Source organism: Oncorhynchus nerka, linkage group LG28 (genome assembly GCF_034236695.1).
Source record: "Oncorhynchus nerka isolate Pitt River linkage group LG28, Oner_Uvic_2.0, whole genome shotgun sequence".
Classification (NCBI taxonomy): domain Eukaryota; kingdom Metazoa; phylum Chordata; class Actinopteri; order Salmoniformes; family Salmonidae; genus Oncorhynchus; species Oncorhynchus nerka.
In genome coordinates, this window is record NC_088423.1 from 39,395,205 (window position 1) to 39,413,239 (window position 18,035).

The 18,035-nt window shown below is 44.0% G+C and overlaps 1 protein-coding gene across 1 annotated transcript in view; it reads right to left on the minus strand.

Annotated features, from left to right (window-relative positions):
* LOC115113218 (SH3 and PX domain-containing protein 2A-like) overlaps positions 1-18,035 on the minus strand; it is a 97,193-nt gene that overhangs the window by 20,489 nt on the left and 58,669 nt on the right. Inside the window, exon 7 of the mRNA XM_029640612.2 lies at positions 15,846-15,974. Coding sequence (XP_029496472.2) covers positions 15,846-15,974 — 129 coding nt within the window. The remainder of the gene's footprint in view (positions 1-15,845; positions 15,975-18,035) is intronic.

Consider the following 18,035-nt stretch of genomic DNA (forward strand, 5'->3'; position numbering starts at 1 on the left):
GTGCATTTTCTTGTTTGCTTTTGGCCCTATACAGCTTGTTGAGCGCAGCCTTAGTGCCAATATCGGTTTGTGGTGGTAAATAGACAGCTACAAAATATAGATCAAAACTCTCTTGGTAAATAGTATGGTCTGCAGCTTATCATGAGGTATTCTAACTCAGATGAGCAAAACCTTGAGACTTTCTTAACATTAAAGATTGCACACTAGATGTTGTTAACAAAGAGACACACACCTCCCCCTTAACCTTAACTGAAACTGCCGTTTGGTCTTGACAATACAATATAAATGTATATTAACCATGTTCAGCCGCGACTCCAAGAAACATAGAATATTAAAATTCTTCAGATCCCGTTGATAGAGTAGTCTCGAACAGTGCTCGTCCAGCTTGTTCTCTAGTGATTGTACGTTCGCCAAAAGAATGGAGGGTGGGGGGAGTGTTTACTTACTCGCCATCTTAGTCTCGTCAGGGAGCTCGCTCGTTTGCCTCTCTGGCGTTGCCTTTTCCTCTTTCGAATCCCGGGGATTAGGGCCCGGTCCGGAATGAGCAGTACATCCACAGCTGTTGACTCGTTGAAGTAGAAATCTTTATCCAAATCAAGGTTAGTGATCACTGTTCTGATTTCCAGAAGCTGTTTTCGGTCATAGGAAATCACACAAAACAGCAGAATTGGTCAGGAACTCGTTAGACGGCAGCTATACAGCTCTGCAGCGCCATCCTAGCCTTAAAGCCAACAGCATCAAAGGGAGGACAGTGTGGTTTTGGATGTCCTTGTGATGATTTAAATCTCGATTTAGCCTCGTTACCCCTGAAATCGGTGGGACGTAACTGGTACAGTAGCTCAAATCTCCATTGTCTTGCTTGATATGATTGAATTCCTTGGGATATGACTGCATTATTCAGTCAATTGGATTCTAGACACAGGTCTGGGTGAAAGATACAGTATAGAGCATACACAGGACAGCTTCATCTGAAAAATAAAGTACGAAAATATTAGTTTGAAGTGCATGGGAATAAATTATTATTAGATTAACAGTGAGATGTACGTTCCAAGGCCTTGTGAGTCATTTCATGCTTCACTTGGCACATTTGAGTCAATTTCAGTCACTCAGTGGATGTGAGATAATACACAGACCAGTGTTTTCAGTGCCTGAATGGCTACAGACAGTAACCTAACACCTTGATCGTTGCACCAACCCCAAGGGCCAGTTTTTCAAAACTATTTTTGGGGGGGGATGATCCAGAATCCAGAATGATCCGGATTCTGTAATCCTATTTCATGCTATCCAGGATCAGATAAATCTGGCTGTTTATAAGCCATTTTTTCCCCAGAAAATAATCGTATAGGATCATTCTGATCCAGATACCACAAAATCAAGATCACAGAATCCAGTTTTTCAGTGCTTTAAACAGGCCTACACCATGCCATCTACTGGACAGGTTGTGGTACTATTTCAACCTGGGGAAACAGAAATGAGTAACTACACTGAACAAAAATATAAACGCAACATGTAAAGGGTTGGTCACATGTTTCATGAGCTGAAGAAAATATCCCAGCAATTTTACATCCTTGTTAGTGAGATTTTCTCCTTGACCAGAAAATCCATACACCTGACAGGTGTGGAATATAAAGAAGCTGATTAAAAAGCATGATCATTACACAGGTGCACCTTGTAGGGGGGACAATAACAGGCCACTTTAAAATGTGCAGTTTTGTCACACTATGTCACAAGTTTTGAGGGAGTGTGCAATTGGCATGATGACTGCAGGAATGTCCACCAGAGCTGTTGCCTGAGAACCATAAGCTGCCTCCAACGTTGTTTTAGTGAAATTGGCAGTACTTCCATCGGTCTCATAACTGCAGACCACGACAGCCCAGGACAACCACATCCGGCTTTTTAACTTGTGGGATCGTCTGAAGAGGGTTGGTGGGGGGGTTGCTGAGGAATATTTCTGTCTGTAATAAAGCCCTTTTTCTGGGGGAATATTCCTTCTGATTGGCTGGGCCTTGCTCCCCGAGTGGGTGGGCTTGGCTGTCTATGCCCTCCCAAGCCCACCCATGGCTGCACCCCTGCCCAGTCATGTGAAATCCATAGATTAAGGCCTAATGAATTTCTTTCAATTGACTGATTTCCTTATATGAACTGTAACTGTCACGTTCTGACCTTAATTTCCTTTGTTTTGTATTTATTTAGTATGGTCAGGGCATGAGTTGGGTGGGTTGTCTATGTTTGTTTTTCTTGGTTTTGGGAATTTCTATGTTTCGGCCTAGTATGGTTCTCAATCAGAGGCAGGTGTCATTAGTTGTCTCTGATTGAGAATCATACTTAGGTAGCCTGGGTTTCACTGTGTGTTTGTGGGTGAATTATTTTTGGGGGGGGGCACACGAGGTGTGGTACTAAGCCAGGTAGCAGACCTGAGCTCACTCCTCGTGCTTATGATAAGCAGCGCATTACTGGTCAGGTTAAGCGCACGGTGTCGCCAGTGCGTGCCCATAGCCCGGTACGCTATAGGGCAGCCTCCCGAGAGTGCCATGCGAGTGTGGGCATTGAGCCAGGGCGTATGGTGCCTGCTCAGCGGGTCTGGTCGCCGGTACGCAGTTTTGGTCCAGGTTATCCTGCGCCGGCTCTGCGTGCTGTGTCTCCGGGGCGCTGGGAGGGTGCAGTGCGTCCTCTGCCTGCGCTCCGCTCGTGCCGGGCAAATGTGGGAGTGGAGCCTAAGGGAGAGGTGCGTGTAGTAAGCACTAGATCTCCCGTGCTTACCCACAGCCCGGTTCAACCTGTGCCTGCACTCTGGAGGGTCCGGGCTAGAGTAGTTGTCCAGCCTGGGGAAGTGGTGCCAAGGTTGCGCACCAGAGCTCCAGTGCTCCCCACAGCCCGGTCCTTCAGGCTCCTCCTAACACCAAGCCTCCTGAAGGTCTCCCAGCCTGGTGGTTCCTGTGGCAGCCCCACGCACCAGGCTGTCTCTCTGTCTCCTCCCTGCAGGTGGTCCCGCCTGTCCGGCGCCGCTGCCGGAGCGTCCTGCCTGTCCGGCGCCGCTGCCGGAGCCTCCCGCCTGTCCGGCGCCGCTGCCGGAGCCTCCCGCCTGTCCGGCGCCGCTGCCGGAGCGTCCCGCCTGTCCGGCGCCGCTGCCGCAGTCTCCCGCCTGTCCGGCGCCGCTGCCGGAGCGTCCCGCCTGTCCGGCGCCGCTGCCGGAGCCTCCCGCCTGTCCGGCGCCGCTGCCGGAGCCTCCCGCCTGTCCGGCGCCGCTGCCAGAGCCCCTCAGCCCAGAGGCGCCAGAGCCCCTCAGCCCAGAGGCGCCAGAGCCCCTCAGCCCAGAGGCGCCAGAGCCCCTGCCCCTCTGTCCCGAGCCCCTGCCCCTCTGTCCCGAGCCCCTGTCCCGAGCTCCTGCCCCTCTGTCCAGAGCTCCTGCCCCTCTGTCCAGAGCTTCTGCCCCTCTGTCCAGAGCTTCTGCCCCTCTGTCCAGAGCTTCTGCCCCTCTGTCCAGTGGGGTCATTGAGAGGGGTGGCCATGGTGAGAAAGCCACGGAGGCGGACAATAAGGCGGACTAAGACAATGTTGAAGTGGGGTCCGCGTCCCGCGCCAGAACCGCCACCGCGGACAGACGCCCACCCAGACCCTCCCCTATAGGTCAAGGTTTTGCGGCCGGAGTCCGCACCTTTGGGGGGGGGTACTGTCACGTTCTGACCTTAATTTCCTTTGTTTTGTATTTATTTAGTATGGTCAGGGCGTGAGTTGGGTGGGTTGTCTATGTTTGTTTTTCTTGGTTTTGGGAATTTCTATGTTTCGGCCTAGTATGGTTCTCAATCAGAGGCAGGTGTCATTAGTTGTCTCTGATTGAGAATCATACTTAGGTAGCCTGGGTTTCACTGTGTGTTTGTGGGTGATTGTTTCCGTGTCTGTGTTTGTTCGCCACACGGTACTGTTTCGGTTTTGTTCACGTTTATTGTTTTGTATTCATTGAGTGTTCAGTTCATGTTTTTAAATAAACAACCATGGACACTTACCACGCCGCATCTTGGTCCGATCCTTGCTACACCTCCTCTTCAGACGAAGAGGAGGAAAACCCTTACAGTAACTCATTGACATTTTTGCATATTGCATTTATATTTTTGTTCACTATACATGAATTTATTTTTTATTTATTTATTTTACCTTTATTTAACCAGGTAGGCAAGTTGAGAACAAGTTCTCATTTACAATTGCGACCTGGCCAAGATAAAGCAAAGCAGTTCGACAGATACAACGACACAGAGTTACACATGGAGTAAAACAAACATACAGTCAATAATACAGTATAAACAAGTCTATATACAATGTGAGCAAATGAGGTGAGAAGGGAGGTAAAGGCAAAAAAGGCCATGGTGGCAAAGTAAATACAATATAGCAAGTAAAACACTGGAATGGTAGTTTTGCAATGGAAGAATGTGCAAAGTAGAAATAAAAATAATGGGGTGCAAAGGAGCAAAATGAATAAATAAATTAAATACAGTTGGGAAAGAGGTAGTTGTTTGGGCTACATTATAGGTGGGCTATGTACAGGTGCATTCATCTGTGAGCTGCTCTGACAGTTGGTGCTTAAAGCTAGTGAGGGAGATAAGTGTTTCCAGTTTCAGAGATTTTTGTAGTTCGTTCCAGTCATTGGCAGCAGAGAACTGGAAGGAGAGGCGGCCAAAGAAAGAATTGGTTTTGGGGGTGACTAGAGAGATATACCTGCTGGAGTGTGTGCTACAGGTGGGAGATGCTATGGTGACCAGCGAGCTGAGATAAGGGGGGACTTTACCTAGCAGGGTCTTGTAGATGACATGGAGCCAGTGGGTTTGGCGACGAGTATGAAGCGAGGGCCAGCAAACGAGAGCATACAGGTCGCAATGGTGGGTAGTAAATGGGGCTTTGGTGACAAAACGGATTGCACTGTGATAGACTGCATCCAATTTGTTGAGTAGGGTATTGGAGGCTATTTTGTAAATGACATCGCCAAAGTCGAGGATTGGTAGGATGGTCAGTTTTACAAGGGTATGTTTGGCAGCATGAGTGAAGGATGCTTTGTTGTTAAATAAAGGTACCTTGAAAAAAATTGAGCCTGCATATCACTTATAATTATGTAGATTCCCTAAGACTTCCGGGGCCGACAGAGATGGCCGCCTCGCCTGGCGTTCCTAGGAAACTATGCAGTATTTTGTTTTTTATGTGTTATTTCTTACATTGTTACCCCAGGAAATTGTAGGTTTTATTTCATACAGTCGGGAGGAACTATTGGATATAAGAGCAACGTCAACTCACCAACATTACGACCAGGAATATGACTTTCCTGAAGAGGATCCTGTTTGGCCTACCACCCAGGACAATAGATTGGATGCCAGCAGGCGACCTAAAACAACGGCGCAGCAGAAGGGGCAGACGGAGCGGTCTTCTGGTCAGGCTCCGTAGACGGGCACATCGCGCACCGCTCCCGAGCATACTACTCGCCAATGTCCAGTCTCTTGACAACAAGGTAGACAATATCCGAGCAAGAGTTCAGAGACTGTAACGTTCTTTGTTTCACGGAAACATGGCTCACTTGAGCCACGCTATCGGAGTCGGTACAGCCACCTGGTTTCTTCACGCATTGCGCCGACAGAAACAAACATCTCTCTGGAAAGAAGAAGGGCGGGGGTGTATGCCTTATGATTAACGAGACGTGGTGTGATCATAACAACATACAGGAACTCAAGTCCTTTTGTTCACCTGACTTAGAATTCTCTTCAATCATAATCACAGTCGTGTATATTCCCCCCCCAACCAGACACATCGACGGCCCTGAAAGAACTTAATTCGGCTCTATGTAAACTGAAAACCACATATCCTGAGGCTGCATTTATTGTAGCTGGGCATTTTAACAAGGCTAATCTCAAAACAAGGCTCCCTAAATTCTATCAGCATATCGAAAACAGCTTCTATCTCAAGGCCATCAGACTGTTAAACAGCCTTCACTAACATTGAGTGGCCAACATACTGACTCAACTCTAGCCACTTTAATAATGGAAAAATTGATGTAATAAATGTATCACTAGCCACTTTAAACAATGCCACTTTATATAATGATTACATACCCTACATTACTCATCTCATATGTATATACTGTACTCTATACCATCTACTGCATCTTGATGTAAAAAATGTATCACTAGCCACTTTAAACAATGCTACTTTATATAATGTTTACATACCCTACATTCCTCATCTCATGTGTATATAATGTATACCATCGACTGCATCTTGCCTACGCCGTTAGGCCATCACTGATTCACGTATTCTTATGTACATATTATTATTCATTCCTTTACACTTGTGTGTATAAGGTAGTTGTTGTGAAATTGTTAGGTTAGATTACTTGTGAGATATTACTGCACGGTCGGAACTAGAAGCACAAGCATTTCGCTACACTCGCATTAACATCTGCTAACCATGTGTGTGTGTGACAAATAAAATGTGATTTGATTTGAGATGCATTTATTTGACTTACCACATACCTTACTGCAGTCAATTTAACATAATTAACCTTTGGATTTTAGATGTAATAACGTTTTTGAAGCCTCCTCATCTTAGTTACATTGACATTTCTTAGTTGTAGTGCCTGTCACCTTTCCAAATCCACCTTGAATGCACCCTTCTAGTGGGATCAAAACAATCCTAATCACCTTCCTGATTAAAGATCAGATCGGATTACCAAGTCCTTATCCCTGTGTCAATTCTAACCTTAAATCCTATCCGATAGGGGTAATCCGATCAGATAACTTTTTTGAAAAACCAGCCCCTTGGCTGCTGCCACATAGGCTTTTCAACACCATTTATCTGTCGCCTAGCTCTGGAGAGGTCATGGCTGTTCTCTGCAGGAGAGTGAAATGACAAAACCCCTCGAAAATGGGCCTTCTGAATGGAGCAGCAGTCTCAGGCACTACATTGCAGTACTTGAGGTGTCACTACAGACACGGTTTTGATCCCTGCCTGGGGCACAGACCCATGAGGCGGAGCACAACTGGCCCAGTGATGTCCGAATTAGGGGAGGGTTTGGCCGGACGGGATATCCTTGTCCCATCGCACTCTAGCGACTCCTGTGGCTGGCCGGGCGCGTGCATACTGACATGGTCATCAGTTGTACGGAGTTTCCTCCGACACATTGGTGCGGCTGGCTTCTGGGTTAAGCAAGCGGTTTGTCAAGAAGCAGTGCGGCTTGGCAGTGTTGTCTTTCGGAGGATGCATGGCTCTCGACCTTCGCCTCTCCCGAGTCCGTACTGGAGTTGCAGGGATGGGACAAGACTGTAACTAACAATTGGAATCACAAAAAATGTATTACAAATAAACCCTTGCAAACCTTCTCTGTGATGTGGCACTCCACGAATGCTCTATTTGTTGTGGAAAGCAGAACCCAAGATGGCCAACAGCTCTTCACATCCCCCATTATGAAGACTGGAGTGTTCACTGGAAATGCAATCACACATGCTTCAGCAGCAGTTTTAAATGTTACTTTAGATTGACTTTGTGTGGGTCTACATACTAGAAGGCCTTGCTGTTTGGATCTGGCCCTGCGCCCCCGCATTGGCAAAGGCTCAAGGCCCTAACAAGCCATGTAATGTGTTACATTTTTACACCAAGGCTGTGGCTTCATACAAACCCGGTGCCAAGAAATTAAATGGAGAACGGAGAGCTAAAATAAATGTCTACAGTACTTTGGACTGGAGCCTTTCAACTGCTGAGGTGTGCAGTATCTCCCTGACAATGCAGAGTCTGGAGTGTGTTAATGCGCTTATTAAATGGTTTGCAACATTTTATTTGTGAGAATTCCCTCTCAAATGTACTATTTTTTTCTAAAAAAGTTAGCTAGCATTCTTTGGACACGAGAGTGAGGTTAACCTTTGACATTAACGTAACCCCCACATCTCCTCTGACTGTTGTCGTGTCACTATGCCACATAGAACAAGTATTCCCATAATGCCGATGATGACAGAACTATAATATTAGCCTCAGTCTGCTACCCACCTGGCTAGCCAGCTATAGTAGTAGGAAAAATGTAATGGCTTTGCCTCTTCCTCTCTGTTGGCTGGCTAAAGTTATTGTCACTTCACTTCGTAAACAACAGGTGTAGACTAACAGTGAAATGCTTACTTACGGGGTTCCTTCGCAACAATTTTTTTTAATTTCACCTTTATTTAACCAGGTAGGCTAGTTGAGAACACCTTTATTTAACCAGGTAGGCTAGTTGAGAACACCTTTATTTAACCAGGTAGGCTAGTTGAGAACACCTTTATTTAACCAGGTAGGCTAGTTGAGAACACCTTTATTTAACCAGGTAGGCTAGTTGAGAACACCTTTATTTAACCAGGTAGGCTAGTTGAGAACAAGTTCTCATTTGCAACTGCGACCTGGCCAAGATAAAGCATAGCAGTGTGAACAGACAACACAGAGTTACACATGGAGTAAACAATTAACAAGTCAATGATACAGTAGAAAAAAGGAGAGTCTATATACATTGTGTGCAAAAGGCATGAGGAGGTAGGCGAATAATTACAATTTTGCAGATTAACACTGGAGTGATAAATGATCAGATGGTCATGTACAGGTAGAGATATTGGTGTGCAAAAGAGCAGAAAATAAAATAAATAAAAACAGTATGGGGTAAAAATAGGTAGGTAAAAATGGGTGGGCTATTTACCAATGGACTATGTACAGCGGCAGCGATCGGTTAGCTGCTCAGATAGCAGATGTTTGAAGTTGGTGAGGGAGATAAAAGTCTCCAACTTCAGCGATTTTTGCAATTCGTTCCAGTCACAGGCAGCAGAGAACTGGAACGAAAGGCGGCCAAATGAGGTGTTGGCTTTAGGGATGATCAGTGAGATACACCTGCTGGAGCGCGTGTTACGGGTGGGTGTTGCCATGGTGACCAGTGGACTGAGATAAGGCGGAGCTTTACCTAGCATGGACTTGTAGATGACCTGGAGCCAGTGGGTCTGGCGACGAATATGTAGCGAGGGCCAGCCGACTAGAGCATACAGGTCGCAGTGGTGGGTGGAATAAGGTGCTTTAGTGACAAAACGGATGGCACTGTGATAAACTGCATCCAGTTTGCTGAGTAGAGTGTTGGAAGCAATTTTGTAGATGACATCGCCGAAGTCGAGGATCGGTAGGATAGTCAGTTTTACTAGGGTAATTTTGGCGGCGTGAGTGAAGGAGGCTTTGTTGCGGAATAGAAAGCCGACTATGCAGCGAGAGAGAAAATAGATAAATAATAGAAAAGTAATAACATGTAATAATACAAGTAATAAATACACAATAAATAATAATAACTTGGGGTATCAGTACTAAGCTGATGTAGAGGGGTACGAGATAATTGAGGTCTTGCTAGCTAATATGGGAAATATGGGAATAAGGTATACGAATGTGGTACCTTAATTTGAAAGCACATTTGAAAGTTAGACATATGCATTATGGCCACTTTAATAAGGCAGCCACACACCCCACCGAATGTCGATCTGCCGTTCATCTACCATTCGTTCGCTGAGGTGTGTTTTAGGGACCACTCACCGGTGGGTGTCCGACATTTTTATGCAATTCTACACGTAGAATTGGTTTGCAAATTATAGCTGGCAATCTGTTCAGAGGTGCTAAGTACAGTTCAGAGGTGCTAAGCGGTTAAGAGCGGTTAAGGGCAGTTAACCAAAAGGTTGCTGGTTTGAAACCCCGAGCCGGCTAGTAGAAAAATCTGCCAATATGCCCTTGAGCAAGGCACTTAACCCTAATTGCTCCTGTAAGTCACTTTGGATAAGAGCAGTTGCTAAATGACTCAAATGTACATGGCTGCGTGTCTGTCTCTTAAGATGTTTGAGTAAATACACTCTGTTATTGATGGCTATGACTGCCTCTACTTTATTTTTCAACCTTGTTCTCATATGGTAGGGGCTTAGGCTGAGTTCACTGCACCTCAAAAGAGGCAATACAAGTATATATCCTTGCCAATGCAGGTTTATAACACACAGGCGTGAATTACAGAGAACCTGAAAATTGTCTCTGGTCTTTCGGTAATGAATAAATGTTAATATACCAGTGCTACAACTGTTTTTGTTGCATTTTCTTGACCAAATTAAAGGTGTTTTGGCAACATACCATCACACAGAAACATACATTTAAAGATGAACCCCCTGAAAATGATTTGGTGACATGTATGAAAATGTGGAACTGAGTAGACATACAGCTGTTGAAAGGTGAGATATGCACGTTTTCTGTATCCCAGGATGTGTGTGTGTATATGCATGTGCATTTTTGTGTGTATTATGTATAATTTGATACATTGACCAGCAGGGCTGGGACTGGACCCAACGCGGAGGAAGTGGAGGGATATTATACGACTACACCTACATCTGTGTCTTTATCTGTGTCTGTCTATCTACCATATGTCTGTCATCTCCATTAACATCCTCATCTGTGTCTGTGTCTGTGTCTTCTGCAACTGTACGAATCTTCATCATCTGTGTCTCAAGTCTGCGTTACTAGCTGTGCTGAGGAAGTAAATATTATTTCCTTTCTATACTGTAGTTCTCAAGAACGAGCTTTTAAGGGAAATTGCAAGGATCCATTGCAAATGGTTCAGTGACAGATAAACATAACAAACAACATTCACTTGAATTAGAAGCAATTTCATAATGTTTATGTTCAGGTCCATGCTGTGCTTTTCTCCTCATCTAATCACTGAGTTAACAATACAAAACTACATATGTGATTGCACTGCAAAGAAACCATGATACAACTCAGGACAGGACAAATAAATGTTGTAAGTTCATTTTTGACATAGCCAACAGAGTTTACACTGGATGTACTAAATTAAAGGATGTGGTTGCCAACTATCTAATTAGGCTTTCGCCTGGATGAAATGTCGACGTCAGTCCCATTTACACAGCCAAAAACACTAACAAACACTTTTGAAAAAAAAAGTTTCTTTTGTTTTGTTTACAGAGAAAATGAATCATTAAAAAAACGACTTATGTAAGCCATGTGTGTCGTAATTTGGCTCTAGGGTGAAAAGGAAAGTGGTGCTGCTACAGTAAGGATGGATATTCCTTGAAAGGAAAAAGTGGAGCAAGTGAACAGATGTTTGGCTCAGACTTCAAAGTGATAAAGCTTTACTCATATCCCCTCTGCCCCTGTCTCTTTCTAAGAGGGAGGGCAAAATAGAGGAACCTATCTGTTGAGGAGGGCCTGAGCCCTATTTGTCTCCCCTGCAGTACCTGATGTCTGGAAACACTATATCAGGTTCAGCACTCCGCAGCCTCCATATTACTGTAATCAACAACACATTTATTGCTCAAGACAAAAATGCGAACAGGCCAGCAACTTTCGATTTTCTTACTGTGAATGTATACCATATGTACTCATCTAAACTACAAAATGCAATGTTTTAACACAGGATTGAGGTGCCTCAGGCTCTACTGTGCTGCATGTATTTTATTTATAGATATCCAAAGTCTCACATTGAATCAAACAGCCTGTCTTTAACTGCTACTAAAACACAAGTGTTACTTACTGAAACAAGTTTTTGTGTTTTGGGGTCAGTCTTTGAAATATTAGCTCATGCTACAGATGTGATATGAAGATTACAACCTTTAGCGTGACAAGCATTTCTCTGGGCTTGAGATGATGTGGAATGCTGAGCCTCAGCACTACTGGAGATATCTGATCCCACTGGAAAGCACTGCAGGAGAAAACCCCATTCATTTCAAGTTTCTGTATTTATAAACACTGTATAGAGTACAAAATATATAAAGTTCGATACATTCACTTCCAGTTTTCATAAAATATGGGGACCAATTTCCAGCGATGGTTCTGTTAAGCTTGGGAGGCGAAAAAGTACTAATGTTGACCTAAGGAACAGCCAATGCAGCCCCCTAGAGTGTGAAAGGATCCCCTCTAGAATGTGAAAGGATCCCCTCTAGAATGTGAAAGGATCCCCTCTAGAATGTGTGCTGACCTTTCTAAAGCTACGTACTTCTGCAGCCCTATGCTCTAGGCAGCACAGATGGTGTGTGTGGGGCGCCCATAAATGCTATTTAACTTGAATTGTTATTCCTAAATGAGAGGCACCTCACGAATCCGTTGTTTCATGTCCATCGTCTGGCATAAGCTTGTTCCCAATGGTGTTAAACAGCTCCTTATTCACATCTCCTCTTCCCCATGAACACTGATCTACAGTATCTGAGAGGATTTAAGCGCAGAGAGAAATACATGTTGGAAACCCATCGAGTACCTCCTCAACGTATCCATGGTCCATCAAGAATGAAGGGAGACAAGAAAAGAGAGACAAGGAAAATAATTGGGACAGAGCCTTAACATTTAAGCCTAAAATACCGTACAAAGTGTTCCCAGAATTCACCACTGACTGACGCAGGCTATTGGTTTATAGACAAACACGCATGCAGGGTGGTACAGGGGAGCTATGGGGAGCCTGAGGGGCAGACAGACCCAAGCTGCTTCCCTCTCCGACACAGACATTCCTGAAGTTAATTTGTCAAATTACAATTTAAAAAGCCGATCTAGGATTTGAGCGGTGTAAACGTACACTGGTCAGAAGAGATTTAGAGGGATATTATTTGGGTTGGACTGGGCAAGGCTAGCCTAACATTGCCCTTGAGGTGTAGAGTAGTTAGCATACCTCTAGAGGGAAATGTGATGGCAAATGTTTTACTTTTCCTATGCATTTCGATAACAAGAAAAGTTCAACTGTAGACAAATAAAAAGATGGTTCTTAATTGACCCACCTGGTTAAGTAAAGGTTCAAAAGTGGTGTGCTATCTTAGCTTAGCCCTGGTTATCATCTCTTTAACACACTGTAAGTTGAGGAGGCATCCTGGAGGATCCATTAAGCCATTATAATGAACCAACCTCTCTGAACCACTAACTTTGGCAGGAAAGGGCTTTTTCCATATTCCCCCTGACTCTCTCCCTGCCCCACACTCCTCTCCTCTCCAAAGTCAGTGTCTCTCTCTGGCAAGCTCTGACCTAACTCAGTAGTGAAAATATACAGAGGGATTGCAATCAAACAAATACAAGAAACTGCAAGGGCATCAGGGATAAAACATTTATGGAACACTGCTTTTGAGTATCCTAAAAAGTGGCAGCTGATTTTCTTGCAACTCTGTGAAAATGACATAACCAAAAATATAGATCTTGCCCAATTTCTCTGCCATTGATGAGTCCTGGCAGTGCAGCATTCCTGGCCTTTTACAAGAATTGTATAATATAAATATCAAAATAAAAATACACGTTGCCATTCTGAGTTATGTTTATTTACAAGGTACAGTACCTGATCTAATAACCAGGAACAACCTCTCACCAAAATATGAATTATCATCAGCTATGACACTGACTGAAGGCCAATATGCAAAAGCAGTATCAACAAACCAGTGCAAATGAAAATAATGGTTTGGCCTGGAAAGGGACATGGAAAGCTGAGAAAGCTGAACGTGCCTACATGAACTGACTTAGATTCAAAGCCCCTGTCAGAAGTATATTATCTAATCCAAGGTAAGGAAATGTGCCGTTCCTTTAGTGCATTGGGCAACTTTTGCATTAAAATTGCATTATCCTTGGGTATGGTAACAGTGAAATCAGTTAGATATTTACATTGTACAAGAAAAGTACATAGAGTTACTTACCAAAATGCTTTCTACGTTCAAATTTGAGAACCATCATGGTAAGTAGAGCACAAAATAATAGCTCTTACACCATGCATACACTACACAGACATAAGGACAAATTCCATTCTAAGCCATCTTCTTCATTGGACAAATGAGAGCTCTGTAAGAGAAGCATAGTACCATATCAACACCATATTCAGACCATTTAAAGAATTCCCCAAGACTCTATAAATACCTGAGCACCTTTTGTCATTTGACAGCAAAGCACTGGAGACATTTAAGCAGTTCTGGGTTCATAAAAAGTACATATCTAACTTCTTCAGCACTGAATGTCTGGGATTCAGAAATCAACCTCAGATGCCATAAAATACACAAACTTATTCTGGGAGAGATGGATGCTGAACTAAATGGACTGAAGTATTTTACGCGCACCTGTAATTCTTAGAATTGGCATGAGGCTTAGGACTGATGTCACCCACATTGCAGCTTAGCCTTGTCCATGAGGTGTCATGGCTTCAACTAATGCTAACCATGCTGTTGAACACAACAGGCTTCAGCTAATGCTAACCGTTCTGTTGAACACACCAGGCTTCAGCTAATGCTAACCATTCTGATGAACACCACAGGCTTCAGCTAATGCTAACCATTATGATAAACACTACAGGCTTCAGCTAATGCTAACTGTTATGTTGAACACTACAGGCTTCAGACAGTGCTCTGATGGGTTTTGATTTAGCTACCTCTGCAATACTTGGGAGTCCCCTGCCTACAGTGCTTGAGTTGTTGATGCCAAATGCCATCTATACAGTACTGGTTGTACACCTATGAATCAGACAGTGATTCAGTTAGACTTGCAGGTGGGTGAACTCTCTGACCAGTGACATATTTACTTTGTAGTCATCTAAATGTACTGCAGCCTTCAATAGCCCAGTCACCAGCATCATCCATCAAGCTCTATGCTTATTATGGAGGAAAGGACTCAAGTCAAGGCCTCGGGCAGAAGGACTTCAAGGTGTTTGGAAATCTGCCTCAAAGTGACTCCCTAGTGGGCTCAAATCCAACTGGACCAAGAAGGAAAAATAAATGGAAGAACTCAACGGGTGGGTACAGACACTTCAAAGCAGTCTGAGTCAATTGACTCTCTTCCTTTAGGCCTCTCTGGCATGGGGTTTTACTCACACCCAATGTGAAACCGAAGTCAAATTGCTTTTCTGATCACTGTTTCCCTCCCCTTTGAAGACCACATGAGTCACATTACTGCTTCACTGTCTGGGAACACCATTTAAGCCAGGACGTCAACCTCTGTTACTGAGTCTCTTGCTCTAGAGGCTTTGGAGATGACAAAACTTCTTATTTCATTCTACTGAAGGGAAAGGAAAAACCAGACAGGTTTCCTTATGCTGCGTCAGCTAAAACTGTGGTTCAGTTAATGGTGAGGTGTGTTTGTATGTTATAGCGCAAGAGTTAGTGAGTCTTAACTGGGTCAAAGTGTATAGGCAAAAGTAAACACGGGCATATCAAGTAAGACCATCAACATATGTATACAGGACTTTATAAAGAGTAGACCATTTCATTGATTCTACTGGAGGGCATGATATGCATAACAGTCAACAGACTAAGCTCTGCATAACATTTATCACCTTTCACTGTGAAAAAGCCAAATTGAATCAATCTCAACAAGGGCCAGATGAAGATTATTTTCAGTTCCTTTTGAGGATCAGCTCCTAGCACTCCATTTTCAGAGGTTAAACAGTTGACTCAGGACCCCGTGCAGCTGGCATATGTAAATTGAGCATGTCTCTCTGTCTTTCCATTAAAGTGAGCTGGATAATTAATATAGGAGTCTGGGAGACATTCCTCCTACAGAAGGCAACATTCTGGCCCCGGCCTAAACCAACAAGGGTAAAAAAAAAACAGGCCTCTCTGCAGGCCAAAGTGAGCCTCCAGGGCTAAGGCACAGTTTGAAGGCTGTGGACATAAAGGGAGAGGAGGGGGGGGAGAAGGGGGGAGAAGGGGAATTATTGGGGATGAAGAAAAGACCGTGACCCCAGACTGAGAGGTGAAAATGGGAATTCTCATCTGGATGCTGGCTGGAAAGTATGCATGAATAGGTGTGCATCACTGTGTGTGTGCGTGCGTGTGTGCCTGCATGCATGCGTGTGTGTGTGTAGGTTGGTCACTCACCACTCTCGCTCTTATCGATGACGTCTACCAGTTTGCCGGCCTGCAGGCTGATTTCCGCCGGCTCCTGCTTCTCATAGTTGGCCACCACCATGTACTGCTCCAGTAGCATAGGATCGGCACCATCCAAACCTGGGGTTGATGGGAAAAAACACGCTGTCAGCCAGCTCCCGGTCATGGGTCCGCGAGAGCGACCGCCGGGCACCCTCTGCGCCATAGGCCAATTTGTCAGTAGACCTCAGCCAATGGGAACACACGCTGGGCTCTGTGCATTTTCCCAAGAGTCTGGCCATATAGCTGGAGAGTCAAAAAGGAACGCCTATTAAACTGAAAGTCTCCCAAAATACATCAAGCAGTTTGCTGAAGAGAATCCATTCTAAGCTGTCGGGGGGCCTCATCCATAGTCTAAACTTGAGATAGAAAAATAGGAATGGATGGAGAGTAAAAGAGGAAAGCAATAGAGAGAAAGAGAAAGAAAGAGCAGGAGCAGCGGCCGGTTGTCGATAGTGCAGCGGGAGAAAGGAACGGTTTCCCCTGGAAAATAAACAGTCTGTTAAAAAGCCTCCTTCTCCTTGTTGGGGCTGGAGCTGGAGGAAGAGTAGGGGGGGTTGTGTACGCCAATCATAAGAGTCGACACCGAAGGCCTTAAATAGAACCAGATGAGTGGGCTGGAGTTGAGCTCAGGAGGCCGGGCCTCGGCTGCTGTGAAACACTAGAGCACAGGACTTTCATTTAGTATTGCCAATGGAAAGCTTCTTTCCTGGCCTCGCTGGGTTAACCATATTAGCACCAGCAATGACTTAGTTTTGACAATGTTATTCAGCAGGACCATTCCACTGGGCACCGACGTCAGTTATTAAACATCGAGTCTTGACTTACATTTTGTTTAGTCACGTGAATTCAACGTGAAATAAAAAATTATAATAATGTAATTGAATTAGGTTAAATGTTAGAGTTATGAAGTTCACTTACGTTGATGGCTTTTTTTTTAACGTGGAAACAACGTTGATTTAACCAGTTTTTGTCCAGTGGGGTACATTGATCAAACATCCAAGAATGTGTCAGTATTATAGATGAGATGGCTCTTATTAAGCTGTGATCCCAAACATTGCTTTATTTTTTTTTCATATATCTACTGTATCTGTCTTTTATACAAACTGTGCAGTCCATGTTGCATTACATGGTAGTGATGTTTATGATATGAATTTCAGAACATAAACCAGTTTGCAAAGAGTAAAGCACACTTAAATATACATGGACTGGTATTGTACAAAAAGCCAAGCCATAACCTCAACATCAAAAGGAAAAAACACAAAGGTCATTGGGGATGTTTCTCATTTTGAAAAACAAAGCACCTGTTGCATGAATTTAAAACAGTAAATAAACTAATTCAACCACCTACCACTGCACACTAAACCTTAAAAAGTCACTCCAAAACATCTCCAGCTGCAGCCTAGAATGAACTGAGACAACCCAGTTTAGCAGCAGAACTAACACATGTCAGCTGTACCCTAGAATCAGACACTGCTGAGATGGATTTCACACATTACTGATAGCTCAGACTGGCCACAGAGTTTCGTAAAACGGAGAGGAGAGAAATGATTCACAGATCACAGAAGAACACAGTATATACATACTATGTATCCGGAGTCAAAACTAGGAAATCCTTTGGTCTAAATTCCAAGCTGCTTCAAGGCTTGCCTGAGTAATAATTTATAGTTTAACTGCCAACAGACAGTTCAAGTATATGGATACTAAGATGGAGGATACAGCACAAATGCTCTGTAGTACTCATTGTCAATGTACTGTTTCTCTCTTAGCTGAGATAAATTACAGTATTTAGTGAAAAATAAATGAGTTAGCTGAGTTCCTGTATCACATAATCAAGAGAAATGTCTACAAAACAAATGTTATGAACTAGATGAAGCCAACCATGTCCAAATGAAAACATTATTCAACCTGTGGTAAACTCAGTGTCTGTGTCTATCTCACACGATGGAAAATAGCATGATTCCAGTCCAATAAATACTATTAGATAAGAAGAGATGACAGCTGTCAGACTAAAGATGAACATTTACGTAAATTAGGATTATGTTCCCACTATATGCTGAGGGGCAGGTATCACACATGTCAAAGCACTAATAACTCATCTGGATGAGCTCAGCTTCAATAGCATCCAAAATACTAAATCTG